The following is an 18,670-nucleotide window of genomic DNA, read 5'->3' as shown; positions in this document are numbered from 1 at the left end:
ACAAGATCATAATCTAATTTTGCTTTGTATCAAGATAAGGACTAAGGGCAGCAATGTGGAAGAGTTGCAGTCTACTTTTACATTTTTCTTGTTTCCTGTGAGACCTACATATGCTGAAGTGATTTTGTCAAAAGCCAAAATTACCGATCAAAAGTAGAAATTACCGATCAAAAGTCTGGATTGGTATTAGTTTACATGGTTGGGATTCTTCATTTAATTTTAGAAGACAACTGTAAAAATTAAACAGAGTTTTCAATGAAAAGAAAGTGGATGCAAAGTATTGAATAATTATATTTACACATTTCTTTGGATAAAGATGACTGGCACCCTTTGTATGAAAGCAAGTATTTTCATTCAGGATATTATTTGCTTGCATTCTTTGATTAGACATCTCAGTTGTCTTGCAATTTTACACACTCACCAAAAGCAGCATTCCAACAGAAACTTTCTATAGAGACCTGACAATATTTTGTCTCCACCCAAGATGGTAATAGAGGCATGATTCATAGGGCAGCACCAAAATATTTTTGGTAATTTTTTTAAATGGTGTGGTTGTTCTTGACATTTTTGAAGTTAGAGTGAGAAAGGTGGAAGCCTGCTCAAGAGGCTGTTTTATGAAAAAATTGTTTTTAATAAGTTTTTGTCTGTTCTTAATACCTCTAAGAAGCTTACTTTGGTGGACTCTGTATCAGCAGGTCTCAGCTCAAAATATGGGTCAAGTAGATTTGTACACATAAGTAATTTTCAGTTTCCCTGAGTGTTCACTGGGCTAAATCCTGACTTTCTGGTGATCCCTCAGACGTCATACCTGTGAATTCTCCTTCTCTAATGGTGAGGTCTGTAAACCAAATGTTCTGCTCAACTTCACCTCTTTTGAGTGAACACTGTACAATTTTTTTTTTTGGTCTTGTTGGTCATCTTCACGAGAGTTTGTTTGTGTTTTTTCTCAATTGTAGTAACATGGTCAATCCTTTACTTAGGACACTTGAAGAGTGTTATTATCACAATGTTTTATCAGAAGTATGACGCACAGATATTAACTCTCAGTGAAAATGGATTAGCAAAGCCAGTATTAATAGTGGCTTAATTCTCGTATTAGAAGTGGCTGCAGTATATAGATGTTTTCAGGAATAAATTTTTAAGGTTTGCCTTATTCCCATTGCAGGTGATAGAAATAGCCCTGATGCTTCAACAGCTTATAGATCTGAAATTATGTTTCCTATATTTTTCAAAAATCCTGTTTCAAACCCTTCTTATTCATAAAATTACTTACCTTATTTTTGTCCTTGTATCTCAGTCTTACATGCTTTCAACTGACCATCTACTCCTTCCAGTCTCTTTTTCTCATCCCAGCTCAATAGCAGTCATCCCAGCCTCCCTAGTCTGAGTTTTCCAGTTCTTTTACACCCCCAGCTTCAGACCTCCTTTTTCAGACTTTTTTTTTGACTTACAGCCTCACTGAGGTCTAGCTCAATACTTGTTAGAATTTTTGCTGCCCTGGTCATAAAGATTGGGCATCTATGAGAGCTGAGCAGGAGGATATAAAAATTAACCTAGGAGTCAGAAACTGGGAAAGGATCCCAGGAAAATTAAATCTGCAGGTGTAGGAAGGGAATTGTCAGAGGAGAAGAGGGTGTATGATGGATCCAGATTGAGTTGTACCCCTGTACCTTCTTATATCATACTAATCTTATACTAGATTTGTTTAAAATATCTGGGATTTCATTTTTGCACTTTGTAGGACCCTGCACTTCTAAAATAATCTATAGATGAGGAAGCCACAAGTCCATGCTTGAGTTTTCTGTTGGGAGCTTGGTGACAAAAAAGTGTTGTCTCTGACCAGCCACCTCTATTATTTGTACAGCTAAATAAAGCCCAGAGGGTTCCTGAAGTTCCAGGTATGGAGATGCTGCCTTTGCACTGGTTCCTGTGTTTCTTGCTGATCTTATAGACACACTGGAGCCTGCCTTCAAGGATGCCTCCAACAAAGAACTGCACTACTGAAAGTTGTCTTAAAAATTATTACACTGTGCTTTTAAAGCCTACCAAGAGAAAAAATGTATTTTCTTTTATCCTTTCCACATTACATAAGAAAAGGAGATTGATAAAGCATAAAAAACTGGTTTAATACAGGAAAGGCAAAATTTACATCTGTAGTATTGTTTGGTTGAGCTGATCTTACTTGGTCCTCTACTTATGCACCTACCTGTAGAGACATGCAAATCTTACAACTTTATTGTATCTTTATATTCCTGAACCTGTAGTTACGATAAGAAAATCTGTTCTGACCTTAAAATATACCAGATGATGAACTCAAGATATGGCCCTCAACTCATATCTTGCTTCATAAAAAAGCTTGACTTGAGGAGGATCAGATTCTTGGCATGTAGCCTGCAGGTAAACACATTGCACAAACAGGAACCTGTGTAAATATGATGACAAAGGAAGTCTTTCTAACGAACCTGGTCGTGTTTCTGCCATGACAGCATCTGTGACATCTGACGGCTTCCCAACGCCAGCCTGGTTTGTTGCCCGCACACGAAACACGTAGCTCACACCTTGTGTCAGGCCACCAATCTAGAAGAACCAAATATAAATAGTAGGGTGTTGCAAAACACTGATTTTAATTTCACACTTGTTAAGATCAGTCTGGGTATTTGACAATTCTATTTCCTTTCTTGTTTTGTTTTTTTTCCAGGTTTCTTTTTTTTTTTTTAATATTCAATTCCAGAGTGACATGACTAATCTGTGTGACTTGCTCCTTCCTTGTGTGCATAGTTAATGTTCAGGCAGCGTCACTGCTGTCATTGATTTCTTACTAAAAGGAGGACTGGTTTTGGAACAGGATGTTTTTAACTCATGTACATTGACCTCTGAAACATCATAGTTTTTTACTGTTGATAAGAGCTGGTTTTGAAAGATTAAATTATCAGGGTAATAAGTCCCTGCCACACCTATTTAAAAACAAGAAGGAATTTAATAGTACAGAGTTAATTGCAGTGACTTGAGGAATTATACTGAAATTATCTCACCTGGGGATACTCCTATAAAATATATATGAAAGGATCACACTTTAAAATGACTTGTCTTTCAAATATTCTGAAAAGTATAAAAATAGCAAACCTACTTCAGACTTATCTCTAGAACTGTGATACTGCTGATCACTTATTTCAAAGTCATTCCACAAAATTATGTATCATATGGCCTACTGAGTATTCCTTTAAGTGGAGCCATGATCAGCACAGGATGATGATATCAAAACTGACTTCCCCAAGGTTATGCTGCTATGACAGTATTTGAATCTTCAGCAATTTACCTTCAAGTATTTCTTTTGAAGGGGCTTCTCATTGACACTTCTCCAGCGTTCCTCCTTTGCTTCAGTTTCCTTCATATCAACATAATAACCAACTATGGGACTACGACCAGAATAAACTGGTTCCTTCCACAGTAAAACCAGAGAGTCTTTCCTGACTTCTGTGCATTTGACATCATGGGGTGGCCCTGAAATGTAAAAGCTGGGGTTGTAGTGTCAAAATAAATCCCAAAGGGACCAGTGCACAAGACTCCAGAACCAAAACCAGACAGAACCCAGAACAGTACACAGAACTTATATAACATTTAGCTCCTATGTATCATACCTAGATCCAATGTACAAAATACAGCCCATGCCAATTAAAAAGACTAACCCAAAACACAGTCTAATTAGTTGAGATTGGTATCTTGATCAAATATTCATGAGCTTACAAAATGGACAAATAATCCCCAAACTCTGGGAAATAAGTTAATTATTAAGCTAATGTGCTGTTTCAAGGAGTGATCTAAAGTCCACTGAAGTCAGCAGAGGTTGTTTTCATTAATTTCAATGAATGCTAAAAGGTCAGGGATCTGGCCTTGTAGTGATACATTTAGACAAGGGTTACAAGGCCCCATTCTTCTCTGCCTTGTACCTTAGACAGGTATTTATTTATTTATTTAGACAGTCTAGTACTTTCAAAGTGCCAGACACAGTAGAGGAACAAAGAAGGAAAGATAAAGAAAACTAAAGAAGCTGCTTGTAAAATGCTACTAATTAAATAGGGGTTATCACTGTAATGGTACGAAATAAAACTGTTGATAATTCAAGCCTGGCCATGAACTTCTGTGTCTCACTGACTCGCCTGCAAAATGCCTGCATTAGATAATCAGTCCCAGAGCACCCCTGGGCTGTGTCCCACTCAGGATCCTACCAGGCACAGCAATGGTCCACTCCTCGCATTTGAAGGACTTGCTGGGTTTGGAGGGTGCCCCAACCCCCGCCAGGTTAGCAGCAGCCACCTGGAACTGGTACACCATGTTTTCCTTCAGGTTTTGGATCTGCAGGATCAATAAGATGGTACTTATTAACTTTGGATTAGGACTTCAGAAGAAAGTAAAATAATAATTGTTGAAAACATGAGCATGCTTTTAAGTGTGCCTGAAGATGGAAGAATTATTGACACCTTAACATGATAATTGTCTTGGCTTTTCCTCTGATCAGTGATGGAGCACACATGAGTGATCTTAGCATACTCAAATTGCAACCCCCTTTTCCTATTGATAGGCGCTTTGGCAGCCAGGGAGGAAAAAAGGTATTGCTCAACAATCATATTAGTCTGTCATGTGGTATGGAGCAAGTTCAATTAAGGCAAGAGTTGGCCTCAGAGTGGGGTGAAACTCAGTCCTGGCATTGCTTTTCATTTCTAAAGCAGCTCAAGGAAGTTGTCTCTAAATTGGGTCAAGAACTGATCACAAAAACTAGCTGGCACAGAGCTGGTTTTAGCACCAGCAAGCACTGGGATATGTCCACCAAATCAGTAGGAATTCCATTTAGTGTGAGGGACTGACTTACAAAATATCAGACTATGTCAGTGAATTTACAGATGACAAATAGTGCCATACTAACAAATAAGTGTACAAACAATTTTGTAGAGAAATTTAATAGTGCTAAATAAATTCACCATAATGGAATTCAAACCCTCTGAACAGTTATCTATCCACTGAATCATAATTCATCCCAACCCATCTTTGAGATTTGACTTGAAAACACTGCCTTCTCCCCCAGCAGCAACTGGAGTTAACCTCTTACCCTGTATGCCCTCTCAGAAACAGCCTTAATGTTGGCCTCCTTCCATTTCCCAGGAACTCCATCAACCACCTCCCTATAGTTCACGTAGTAGCCGGTGATTTCAGTCCCACCAATGGCTTCAGGTTGTTTCCATCCCAGCACCATGGAGTCACGAACACTCTCGAGCACCACGATGTCGTAAGGTGGGGATGGAGCAGCTGTTTGGATGTCAGTAACACGTGAGTAGGAGGCAGAATCTCAGGCTTGCTTTCACTTACCGTGTTCAGGCGGCTCCTACCCTGTGTTTCCTAATTAGGACAATATTTATTGTTCAAGGGAAGTTTCTGGAGCTGGAATAAGAAATGCAGGATGAAAGCTTCCACAAACCAAATGCAAAGTCCAAACTACATAGGAATTAGTTTTCAGGATCCTTTGTTTTTGAAAAGCAGGCTAATACATAGCAAAAGAATGTGTTGCAATTGCAGCTCTGATGCAAGTGATCAGGACTCACTCTGTGAAGAATGAGGAACTAAAACTAGCATTGCAGGAAAAGCAAAAAAATTGGAGATGCAATGATTTGTTTTCTTTTGCAGAAAGCAAACCCTTTTTCACAACACAATATTCATTGTAGTCTCCTTTTTTAAAAAAAATATATAGTCTCACATTTTTTCCTCTCAAGAATTGCCTTTATCTGTTTCTTTTTTCCTTTTAAATTTTTATACTGTGCAAATGTTATCATTGCACCCATCATGTGGTCTTACCTTAATGGAAGGCAGAGTGATCATAGACACTGCAGTATGACCAGAAATGGAACATGTCTGTTACTGGAACTTACATTAAAAAATATCTGGCATAATCTTCCTTCTTAGATTTTTTTTTTTATAATACAGAAATAATTCACTTCATCTCAAACCACTTTCTCATATTTCTTCTGTATCTAGTAGGAAAATGCTTGCTCACATCCAATATGTAACACACCAGTGAAAAGTCTTCCTTGTGACCCTAAAGCCATACTTCAAATGGAAATCCCACAACATATATATTTCTTTTTGTGTGTAATGTTTTGTGTTGGTGTCAGCTAGGCCCAGGTACTCCTAATTTGTTTTCTGTTCAACATTTTGTGTCTCACTTCAGAGGCCTAGGGAGGAGTTTAGTTCCCTGGCCAGGTACCAGGACTCAAAAGAAATTCAAGCCCCATGTATCTTGGGCAAAATGGGTGTTTAGGCACTGAAATTTAAAACATGATTTTGTGCACATGCCTATAACTTGATAGGTTTTCCTCCTTATGTATCACTATTAGTCAGAGACAGAACACAACATTCATTTGCACAGGGTGTCAGCAGATAAGATGTACCTTAAGCCAAAGTCCACAAAGGATCTTCATATTTCCTAACAGAACACAGGTTTTCATGCTTACCATCATGAACAGATTTTGTTTCCTTCCCACATATATAACTCAGAGAACTAGGTAACCAGATTCCTAGCAAATTACTGAAGTGATTTACAAATAATATATCACCTTGGATACATTAATATGCAGTTAAACAAGCCATTAAATTACTAACCATATTGATTTGTTTCACTTTCATTAACCACTGAGTTTGTAAAGTGATCTCCAATACCATTACATGCATAATGATCTTAATGGAGAGTTAAGCACATAATTAATAGGTTTGATAGAAGATGCATCACTGTAGAGCACATCCACTTGTGGCACAGTTGAACAGAAGTCACATCAGTCTGAAGTGGACTGACCAAAGCATCAAAATCTATTTATTTCATTAATTCTCACCTGTATCTTTCTTCTTTGTAACTTTTTCCACTGCCAAAAGATCCCCGGGTCGAGACTTACTTGCCTGCTTAGCAGCAACTTTTTGTGGTGCAGATGTGACAGCGTCCTTAACCACTCCTCTCGTGTTACTGTCTCCTGTACTCCCCAGTTTGCCACAGCTACTGGGCAGTGTCTCTCTATTAAATTTAGCATTGCATTTTAGCAAAGCATCTGTGTCAAAGATAGGCTGGGAGGCCACATGCATGCCTTCCCAGCTGGTAGTGCGGTCTGTTAGTCCAGCAGCTTTACCACTCAGTTCAGGACACACACCAAGAAGCAATCCTCCCCCTAGAATTGTCAGAAAACAGCAAAGACATTTGGATTTAGAAGACATTCTTTTTTCTTCATTTAGGCAACAGAGTTAAGAAAGGCATGCAATGAACAATACAGCTGAAGTATGACAAGTCACTGTGTTTATGCACAAAATGTTAAGCTTGAATTCAAGAGAATTTGAAATGCATAGAATACCTCTCAGCCTGTCCACAAATAATGCATTTAAAAGTAATGTCTAGTATTCAGAGCATAAAAAAAAGAGTAAAGTTCATAGTATTACTTTGCTTCGGTTATTTTAGTCTTAGATCTTCCAGGTCCTGTTTCTGCTCCTATGAAGATGATCTCACAAAATTGTCCAAGGCCACGTGTCTCTGCTCTAAGGTTGAGAGGTATGCAGCTTCCATACAAATGAGAGTGAGGGTGTTGCAGACATACAATTCATTCTAGTCCAATGCTCTCATTAATCTTTATGGATTAGTTCAGGCAGTGGCAAACAGAAACAATCCATCAGCAAAGGGAGAGCACACAGGGTTATAGAAGGTTTACAGACAGCACGTTGCACTACTAGGTTTAGTCATGGAAACAAATTTCTTAGAAGCTGACTGTATATAGGATGGTGTGCATTAAAGGTGATATACCAGATTACAGAATCAGAATGACATTCCATTTTCCAGGATACCCATTAAGTGAACTTGGCAGTGCTCTCATACAGTGGTTCAAAAGAAACACCTGAAGAAAACTGGATGGTGAAGGTTAACAGTCTACAAGAGGGCAGTGAATGTGAAAATATGTCTGTGAGACTATAGGATCTATGGATAAATTATTATTTGTGGACAACATTGTGAAACAAAGCAATTAATTAGGCACTAATAATTGCTGGGAACATATCTACTAAATTAATTACCACTGAAAGGGGCAATGGAAAATAACTTACCAATGGCTGCTTTCACCTCTATAGGCTCTGATTCCTGTGAAAATTCACTGAGTCCTGCTGCATTAACAGCTCTGACTCTGAAAATGTACTTCTCACCAGTGCTGAGCCCATGGCAAACGAATCTGAAACAAATCAGTCAAGGAATACTTAGGAAATATTATAGTGAAAAGATATAAGGGGGAAAGGAAAGGATTTGTTCAATGATATTTATTCTGGTTTCTAAAAACCAAGGACAAATCATTACCCCAGTCACTTATATGAAGGTCAGAGAATGCAGAATCTGGGCACCTCGTTCACACAACAAAGTCTAAACTCATCTCTTTAAGACACAGTATTTCAACACTCTTTCCTTCTTGAGACTTCACAAGTTTCTGTGTTACCACGGGGTCCACCTTACTTCTGCCTGTATATAAAATCCATACTTCCTAATAGAAAAATGTGAAAATCTGCACAGGTAAGGTCTATATTTGCTTCTTGTGGGATATATTCATGACACAAGTGAAAAACACATGTAAGAGGGGTTCCCATAAATCCCTTCCTATCATAAATGAAAAACTGCAGAGTTCAAAAAAATTACAGGGCATTGTATAGGAGATAAATTATTTTTGGACTTCACTTCCTTCTTCAATACATGACAATAATCCAAGTCAGACAAATTCTTTTATTTGAAGACGTTTACTTGATGATCTAATTGTCACATTAAAAAAACCCTCATAAATGTTCTCTGGCATCCACCCTGAAAACACAAAATTTCTGAAGACAGGAATTATTTATTTAGGAATAGATTGTGGTATGGAAATTTAATTTTTTTGTTTAAAACCCCATTTATTTTTCACAGATATTTTAAGTGTATTTCATTCCATGTTACTTTGATTTTGTTCTACTTTATAATGGAGTAATAATTGCACCACCAATGGTGATCTCACGCAGTGGCATATGAAGCAACTACAATGTGGAAAACAAAATCAAAGTTTTATTTTGGGATAAGAAAAAAAAAAAAAAAAACTGAATCAAAATTTTCAAAGTGGAATTTTCCCCACCCATTCTATCAAACGTTTCCAAATCATTTGCTTTCACTAGGATGTGTGCAGCATTTCAAAAGATCAAAATATGCTGCATAAGGCAGGCTATGAACCACAGCTAATGCTTTAAGAATGACTCAGCCAGAAAAACCAAGAGTTAACAGACAGCCTGTGCCTGACTGCATCATATATTATATCACACTGACTAAAAATGCAGTGATAGAAACCTGTGCAGTGTACTTGTATCACAATATATAGTAATTCAGAACAATATTTTTATTTCTACAGTGGTTAAAGGTCACATATATTTTAAAACAAGCAGAGAGCACAAAACTTCACCCACTTTCAATGTAACTGTGATATAACTCATAGAAATAGAATATGAAAGGATAGAAAGAATATGTAATAATGGCACACATAAATATAAATACAATATAAATGCACTAAAGAATATAAAGGACATTGTTGTGTCTGTGTTCAGCCAAGTGAGGTTTTAAGTACTTCTGATATACTAAGCATTTACAATGCCCTTCTAATACCAAAGCTGGTCCAGGAGTATTTAGCAGAATTTTACTTATTGTGATAAGGGTTGTCATGGATAGCAAGCACAAATAAGCAGAACCAGTCATAACAAGCAGGCAGTACTTCTGTATTGGCATCAATCCCCTTGAGGAAAAAATTCTTCACTTACTCTTTCAGACTGTGAAGATCTCATACTTATTCAAACAAAACCAAATCTGATTTATCTCAGGAAGTTTTAAGTCTTGATTATTTTTTCTGACTGGAGACCAAGCTTCATATTGGTAAGAAATGTGGATTTGTACCCAATATTTAACATTGGGTACAAATTATTTAAATATTGTACCCAATGTTTAATATTAATATTCATTAATTTATTGATGATTACAAGTGAAAGAGCAGTCAGAAAGTAATATTTTTAGTGGGATATATTCCACATGTCCTCCTGACAGTCAAATACACAGTCCAGAAATGTTTAGAGCAGTCTTTCAAAACAAAGCCCTTTGCTTCCAACCATTATGCAGCTTAGTTCTCCACATTTGTAACTTCAGTCATTCCTCAATGTCCTGCTTTTCATCAAGTTGCTAGGCTGTACAATAGCTAGAAGTAGCAAGCTGCTTTTCTTTTCTTCATTAGCAATGTCCATATTTCTTCCCCCTTGACTAATTGTTTCTAATATAAGGTTGATTATAATTTCTCTTTGGACAACACCCACTTTTTGAAATACATTTTACAACTTCTTAGGAGCTTCACATGCAAGAGGGATTCCAGCCTGCTGCCTGCCACAGAGAGATTAGCTCTACTACTACTAATGGCTGGAAAGCACATATTAGTGACCATAATTTCCATGGTTTAAGGTTAACTACCTTGTGCCTTTCACTGGATTGTTGTTACATGGTTCCCAACGACCAGATCCTTCCACACTTGACTCAATGTAGTACCCAACCAGCTCCTTGGCATCTGGGGGCTCTGTCCAAGTGACAACAACTGAAGTATCTGTATTCCTAGTTGGCATAATTTGGCCAGGAGCTTTGGGAATATCTGTGGGAGAGAAGCAGAAATAAATTAGTCGCCTGCCAGTTAAAACTTATAAATAAAATAAGCATGGAATTGTAATCTTGATTATACTAGCATGACTAGTACAGATTTAATCTTCAAAAAAGTGCTCTGATTTAAATTCAGTAATCTGTCAGGACAGGACAAGACAGGATCAGTAGGCTCAAGCCTTTGGTGGTGGGGTTCCTCACTTCTGTATTGCCTAGGATTTAGTGTATTTCCTTAAAATCATGTTTAGTCTATCCCTTTGTGATAATTATCTGCACCAGAGATGTAATTTGGAGCTTTCTAAAAGAAAAAGTGCGCTAGGTGCACATTGAAGATCTTGTGCAGCCCACAGGATAAGCCAGAAACCAAGACTCCTGTTAAGTAGCAAAGGGTAGCTATAGTGTTTTTTAGGAAAAGATGTTTTCCTCTCCTTAAAAAAATGTATTCCACAGGCATCCAAATGCCAATATCAGAAGTCAATATGAGGTGAACAGAGATCACTTGGGAATTGGATTGAAATCTGCATTGCTGTTTGGAAATAAATTGGTGATGTAGGTGTAGCTACTGATGATTTTCTGCATTGAACATCTTGGCTGCTCTTCCCGTGAAAATAATCTCTGCTTTCAATGTAAGTATTAGATTTCTCACTTTTGTTTAATTTGGCAAACAAGGAAGGTTAGACTCTGCTGATGTCTGGGCTTATTTTCAAAAAAACTCTAAGTAAAACAAAACATTTTTGTACTTCCTTGAGTTTTCATTTTATTTTGCTATTTGCAGTCTTTGCAGTTCTTGGCATCGTTATTCGCAGCCTAATTGCCTTGCTTTGCATCTGTCATTTGACTACATTAAAGGTTGAACAACCCAAACAAAAATTATTTTAGCTAAAGGGAATAAATCACTGACTGCTTTTCATACACTTGAATTATTTTCTGGGCAGCTACCTGCCTGCAGACAAAACAATTACATCACAAACTGGAAAGTTACTATGGAGGTAACTTAATACAGAGGAGCACAGCTTACCGAGTTTGTCATCAACTACAGTGGCTTCAGTTGCTTCTGAGGGTTCACCAATTCCAGCTGAATTGCAACAGCGCACTCGGAAGCAGTAGGATTTGCCTTCAGACAAATCAAAAACTGCAAAGCGAGGGGACTTCACAGGGATCTCAGTGTTCACCCTTTGCCAGTCCTCTGTGCCAGCAACACACTGCAGTCAAACCCAGAAACCATGTTTAGAACAGAAGCATCTGAAGGCTGAGCGTCTCACACAACAGGACTTTCTCCCAGACCACCAGATTCATGTCTGCTGTGGAGAACCCAGAGACACATCCCTTCTTTGGGGCTTTTCACAGAATGAGCATATTTCAAAGCTTATGAATCTGCCAGATGTTCCTTTCTCCAGAAAACATCCATGAAAGTTTACTGTTTTTAATATACCAGAGCTAAACCCTCTCCACTGCAAGGAAGTGATGTTATTAACTGCACCGAGTCTGGACCACTTTCAAAATTAGTTTTGCAGATATTCAGCATTATGCTAAGAACAAAACCCTAACATTACCACTTTCCTTCTAGATGGTCTTGTGGCACTCTTGGTGTATTTGGGGTGGCTATCAGAATTAGCAATGATTTGACCCTCATTTTCCAGAAAAAAAACCAACATTTGCAGTTAATTTGTGAATTTTTTTTTACTTCCATGGCTAGATCATGATTACTTATACCATTAATACTAGTGATTAATTTTTTGCTTTGATTTACATTAAGTATAATTTCAAGTAAATGGTTCTGGTCTCTGAGAGATTCAAATTCTCATCTGACTATGTGACATTAGTGCTGAGTACTCAGCATGCAATCGATTATTAAAAAGCTTTCTTATATGGAAACTCAAAATTCATATATTCACCCTCTCTAAGGCTGTTGCTAAGTGAAACTCGTTTATTTAGACCAGATTTTGTCTGAGAGATGGAAAACACATAATGGGAAGATATTTATGTCTCCCTTGATGGCACCTCTAGACTGATAGGAAAAAACATTGATAAAAAAGTTTATGAGCCAAGAGATGCTAGAAGGAAGGCTGATGGTGTGAAGAATTTTCTAGGCTAGCAGCCATGCAAAAACACCTCAGGAAAGCAGGTGAAATTAAAACTGATTCTGAAAAATTAATTAAAAATTAAAACTGATTCTGTTCAAATAGATCAGAACAGAAATTTTGTGATCTTTGTTGAGTTGGTGGAGCAAATGTAAAGCTAATGCAGAGGATAAACATGAAAAGGCAGCTGGAATAGAAAGTGCTGATGACAAGAAACTCTTGCAAAATGCTTCCATCTAAAATGTTAACAATCTGTCTTGCCAGACAAGCTTAATTTATACAAATCTTATATATATATAACATAATATAATGTAATGTAATGTAATGTAATGTAATGTAATGTAATGTAATGTAATGTAATATAATATTATATAATGTAATATAATGCAATATAATATAATTATATGTGTGTATAATATATATATTATACACATTAAAAAACATGAATTTTTTTATATATATATAAATATATATATAAAGGCATATGACTTTACTCTGTATTTTCACATTATAGAAGGAGTTTTGTTCTCTCTACTTCAGGTAGGTCAATGACACTATTCAAGAATATTACTGGGTGTGACACATTCTTCATCTACTTTCCTATTTCCCATCCTTCTTTTATTCTAAGTTTATCTTAATCTACAGTTTGATAGTCATCTTGATGAACTTCCTATCTTTACCCTAATTTGCAATTCTCAGACAGAAATGGGAGTTAACCAGAGGTCCAGAAGAGATGACAAAACAAACTTAAACTATTGCCACAGCATGATTCTGATTTTGCCCAGTTTTACCTTTTCCACAAAGTACATGATACCCTCATGGCCCCGCTGTCCAGGAGGTTTCCAGCTAAGCACAACGTAGTTCTTGGTGGCCTCAATAACTTGGAGGTCTGTGGGGGGACCAGGAACAACACCCTCTGAAGGACAGGGAAGAATAGGAAAGGGAACTTGGATTTAGTTCTTCTGGTCTTGTATCAGAATTAGCATCATAATTAAAAATAGGACAACCAATAAACCTCAGCACTTAATCTTTTTTTTTTAATTTAAAGTTAAAAGTCTTTTAAATATTTGGTTTAAATTTCCTTCTTTTAATTCTCAGCATGATTTCGTTAGGTCCTGAAAAATGAAACTTCACTTCAAAAACCAAGTTGTTGAGTTATTCAAGGTCAAGTGTCTCCCAGAACAACGAACTTTGGGTGTGTGCCAAAGTCCACTGAACTCACTCAGAGCTTTCCTAATTACTGAACCAGCTTCACATTAGACATTTGTAGGCAAAAGGGCTGTGTTTACCTGCAGGTTCTTCCTCAGTCACAATAATCTGTCCAGTCCAAGGAGCAGAAGGGTGACCTGAAACAAATGTCAGAGATAACACAATGAGAACAATGAGAAAACTGACTCTTTCATGGTTCAAAACTAACAATTGCAAGATCCCCATGAGCTCCATTTTTGGTTAATGCCATGGCTGTTGCTCATGTACCAAGCTAGTTACCCAAGCTAGCTGCAGGCTTACCAGCTTGAATATTGAGAGCAGCTCAGCATTTACCATAGCTAGAAAATTCACTGAAACATCTATTCCTTCCTGAAATGTCACTGAAGTCTCCTAGGTGACAAGCAGAGGTATTTGGTTCACTCAGCTCATAATTTTTCAGAGAATTAATTTCAGCTTTATTTTCCATCCTCTATTCCTTTGGTTTAACAGTTCACTTATTAAAGGAACAGGCAAATTCCTGCAGACTGCATCTTGTCTCTTTTTAGCCACTTTCTCTCATATTACCAGCTTGTAAATCATGGGTCACAGTCACAAACAGTAACAGCTCAGCCTGACTCAGCATGTCCACTTGATAAACTTGGGTGTCTCTCTGAGCAACCAATACGTTATCACACTATTGCAGTGATGCAGCTTTCAACCAGGTCAGTGCACTTTCAGAGATAATTTTTGCAAGTGCCGTTCTCCACCTCCACGTTGTTCACCTTACATTGGCTGATCTGATTTGGAGATGAAAGAAGAGAGGAAGCAGGTGGGGAGAAAAATTATGAGGGATGAAAGGAGGAGATATAGCAGGAATAGGCGACCAAACCCAGACTTCACCTCCTGTGACAGCTTCCGTGCTGTCCATTGAGAAGCAGAGCCCTCTACCCTCCCCAGGCTTAGGGTTTCACATGTCTGACTGAGTGCAATGTTTCTTGGCAGTGCCAAGTCTCTTTCCTCGGGCCTTTTGTTTTATCTTGAATGGAAACCTAGATCATCTGGCTGCAGCACTACACACTGTGGCTCATACAAGCTGGGACCGTGGGAGCACTGTAGCTTTGAGTACAATGCCCCTTCACATCAGACCATTTTAAATTGCAAAACTTCAGAAACATGCAGAAATAGTTTTTGAATAGAAGTAGAAATTTATTTTAGGCATATGATTCTGCCATATGCATAATGAGGTGGGTTTGGAAGCAAAATTTCTGAGACATTGTGAGGCCACAGGAGAAATATCCTTGACTTGTAAAATGCTAACCTTGAAGCAGAGAGCCTGGGATCTGTTGGGCTGTCCTGGTGTGGTTCTGATGTTATTGCATGACTTGGATTGTCACAAGAGAACAGCACTGGCCACCTTTGTGGCTCAGAGAGAGACTACTCACAGAATCTGTTCAGCTGTTGTGTTGGCTGAACAAAAGCAAGACTCTCTAGGCAATTAAACTCTCCTATGCCTTTCCCCCCCCCTTCCTGCAAGTTTGGAGCATAGCACTGCAGTCAGCCAAAGTCATTTCAGCAGATAGAACACTTAGTGCAAAAAGCACTGAGATGATTTCTTCTTGGCAAAGCTGCCTCCAAAGGATATTTTGGCTTTGCATTGCTCCCTCTGGTGGGATTTTGAAGGCTTATTAGTTGATAGTCCTATTTTTTTTTTTTTTAATGAGTTGAGACTTCTTAAACCCCTCATGCAACCTGTAGAAAGCACATCTTACTTTTAAGCCTGGCTCTGTCTGCAGGATCCAGAGCAGCCACAGGCTCTGACACCCGGGAGGGCAAGCTGACACCAGCCTTGTTCACAGCTCGGACTCGGAAAATATAGGAACGGCCTTCAATCAGACCAGTGACAGGAAAACGAGCAAACTTCACAGGATTCTCATTGCACTGGGTCCAGTGGGAGGTGCCAACCTCACACCTGAAAAATACAAACAGCAAGAGCAGTGCTGGGAAGGGAAAAACATGAACTCAGGGCACCCCCACGCCTTTGCAGCTTCACCATCTGTTGGTGCTCATTGCCTGGTCCGTGCCAGTTTCCTCAGCAGAATGATATACTGGTGACATCAAGCAGCTGCACCAGGGCGTCAGGCTGAGGCACCAGCTGGGCATGCACTAAATCCCTCACAGCTGCACCCTGTCTCTCCTGAACTGAAAAGGGGATAAGAGCAGACTCACTTCACTGTTTAAACCCTCCAAAATATGCTTAGGGAGTGTCAGCTTTGGCTCACTTGAAGGGCCAGGAAATACACATCCCTTGCAGTTGCCAGAAGGACACTGCTTCATCATCCCTGCACAATGCTGTACATCCCCCAAGATGCTGGGTTTTGTGGGTGCAGAGACCCCCGCTGTGAGTCCTGGGACCAGCCCAGCACTGAGATAGCTGTGAATGGGGTTAAAGGGGGGCACTCAGTCAGGCCCTGCTCCAGAGACCAGACCACTGGGGCTGCCAACAGAGCCTGTGGTGTGCTGGCTGTAGTCCCTACAGTGACAGGACCCAGCATGGTGCTGCTGGTCCCACACCTGTGGAGCCTCACACATAGCAGGAGGCTGGTTTGTGGCAGAAGGAAGATATGAGAGAAGCCACTTCAACTCAGGGAGGCAGGAGAAGCTTGTGGTGATGGCCTCCCTGTATCCAGCATCATGGTCAACAGAAAGATGACCTTGCAGACTGAAGACACTATCTGGTGAGATATCTGCCAAAGAGAAGGATAGAGCTCCTATCCAGATTTCTTGGTACATGCAAGAATCTCTCCTGAGAATTGTTACCATCCCACTCAGGGTGGTTTTGTGGTTCTTGTGTCGGCTTGGGGTGAGGGATGCCCAAGCTTTGCTTCTACCATTGGCACAGACCAGTCCTGCTGGCTCATCCACAAGGTAGGCCTGAATACCCTGCCTGAATATTGGGGTCCTTAAATACCTTTAGTGGGATCCAACACTGGACAGAAGTAACACTGCTTTGACTTTGGGAGCAAAGGCAGAGTAAACAAGGTGAACACAACAGAAAAAGCAAAATGCCATTTCTCTTGCAGTTACTCTCAGTGCTAACTTCCCTCAATAGCCTAGTTTTAAAATGAGATATTCTTGTTCAGAGTCTAGTCCTGGCTTTTGTTTAGGATTTCTCAATGAATGTTAAAGAGCCATAGCTTAGATCTAGCAGAGCATCGTTACAGCAGTGACTGGCACTCAAAAGTTATCAAAAGATTAAAGTTATAGCTGAGTGTTAGATTTATTTCACAAAGCATTTCCCTCTTTTTACAGAGATATACTTTATGCATATTCAAAGGCATAATATAATGGCATAATGGCATATATATATATATATATATATATATATATATAAATGTTTGAGTGGTTTTTTGCATGCATTTGAATAAGCCCAGAGGAACCTCATATGATGGACTCTATTACTGAAATTCAAACAAATATTACCAGCACTGAAAATCACTGCAAGTCTCAAAATACTGACTTAATTTCCTAAACCACCGGCTTCTAGGATCCTGCCACTGTGTGTAACACATGGGGTTTTCATATTTTTAAAAATCATTTCCCTGAAGCTTGTGAATCTAAGAACTGGAATAACAACAGCATTTGGGAAAGAAATCCAAGTCTCTTTGAGATAATATCTTGCTTTCTGGTGCATAGTAACTATTAGGAGAAAGGCAAGAGAGCCCTGGTACTGAAGCAGCCACAGCTGCCTGATGCAGAAGAACCACTCAACACTACAAAATCCTGAGGACTCTCATGCCTCAGAGGAAGCAGTGAGGGATGAACTGTGCAGATCTGGCAGAATCTTTTCTATGCAATTATATGAAGCAAGATGTGATTATTTCCATGAAAGTTAGATCAGGGACAGCCAGTCAAAAACAACAACAACAAAAAACCCCAAAAAAAACCAAAAAAAAAAAAATCCCTTTTCTTCTGGCCAGCAACAAGAATGAAAACAATAAACTAGTTTTATCTCATGTTTTTCAATGTGCCTTTAGTTTTCTGAGTTGGAATGAGCAGCAATATGAATTCTCCAGTCCAGCACGCTCACTGACCTGTCAATGAAATATCCAAGGATGGGGTTTCCTCCATCGACAGCGGGTTGCTTCCAAGAGACAATGACATAATCTTTGTTGGCATCTAAGCACTGCACATCTAGTGGTGCACCAGGGGCTCCAGGGATTTCAGCATCAGCATCTATGAGGATGGAGAAATATGTTTGCAAATGTGAACCACAGCTCTTTCACAATTATTAATCTTTAAGGATTAAATTGTGTTCCTAGTGGCTTTAAAAAAGTATTTCCTTTTATATTGCTAGCGTTTTTCTAGGTTTTGGCTTTCCTTTGTGACATTTACAAATATTACAGCATACTGCAAATGTAATTCCCCTAGACATTTTAAATCAAATTAGTACCAGGAATTCTGGTTAGGAAGCTGCAAGAGACACTGTTGAACTAAAAACTTGGCAGCCAGGCAATAGTTGAATTAAAAGTATTCATGCACTGGATATAACTATACTGAATTAAATATCTCCACTTATAGTCCTTCATTGTTTGATTTTGGTTGTCTGTGAACAGCAAAGGTACCAAAACCTTTTGAAGGTTAATTATATTGCACATACATTATCACTGTGGAATAGAAACTTCATAAGTGTACT

General features: G+C 38.7%; 1 protein-coding gene across 3 annotated transcripts in view; it reads right to left on the bottom strand.

The window, feature by feature from the left end:
• The window catches only part of MYOM1 (myomesin 1), a 73,369-nt gene that overhangs the window by 25,851 nt on the left and 28,848 nt on the right, over window positions 1-18,670 (bottom strand). For 2 of the 3 annotated variants that reach the window (XM_018909095.3, XM_030237164.2), the window contains exons 11-22: window positions 18,069-18,210; window positions 15,747-15,946; window positions 14,079-14,135; window positions 13,581-13,705; window positions 11,727-11,910; window positions 10,529-10,703; window positions 8,122-8,243; window positions 6,876-7,202; window positions 5,105-5,301; window positions 4,227-4,353; window positions 3,317-3,501; window positions 2,463-2,577 (exon numbers count right to left, since the gene is read on the bottom strand). In XM_018909095.3, coding sequence (XP_018764640.3) covers window positions 2,463-2,577; window positions 3,317-3,501; window positions 4,227-4,353; window positions 5,105-5,301; window positions 6,876-7,202; window positions 8,122-8,243; window positions 10,529-10,703; window positions 11,727-11,910; window positions 13,581-13,705; window positions 14,079-14,135; window positions 15,747-15,946; window positions 18,069-18,210 — 1,956 coding nt within the window. The remainder of the gene's footprint in view (window positions 1-2,462; window positions 2,578-3,316; window positions 3,502-4,226; window positions 4,354-5,104; window positions 5,302-6,875; window positions 7,203-8,121; window positions 8,244-10,528; window positions 10,704-11,726; window positions 11,911-13,580; window positions 13,706-14,078; window positions 14,136-15,746; window positions 15,947-18,068; window positions 18,211-18,670) is intronic. The other variant, XM_018909091.3, reaches the window with a different exon arrangement.

This window comes from Serinus canaria, chromosome 2, assembly GCF_022539315.1.
Source record: "Serinus canaria isolate serCan28SL12 chromosome 2, serCan2020, whole genome shotgun sequence".
Taxonomy (NCBI): domain Eukaryota; kingdom Metazoa; phylum Chordata; class Aves; order Passeriformes; family Fringillidae; genus Serinus; species Serinus canaria.
Note: the sequence above shows the minus strand (reverse complement) of the source record. Positions and strands in the feature narration are given on the sequence as shown.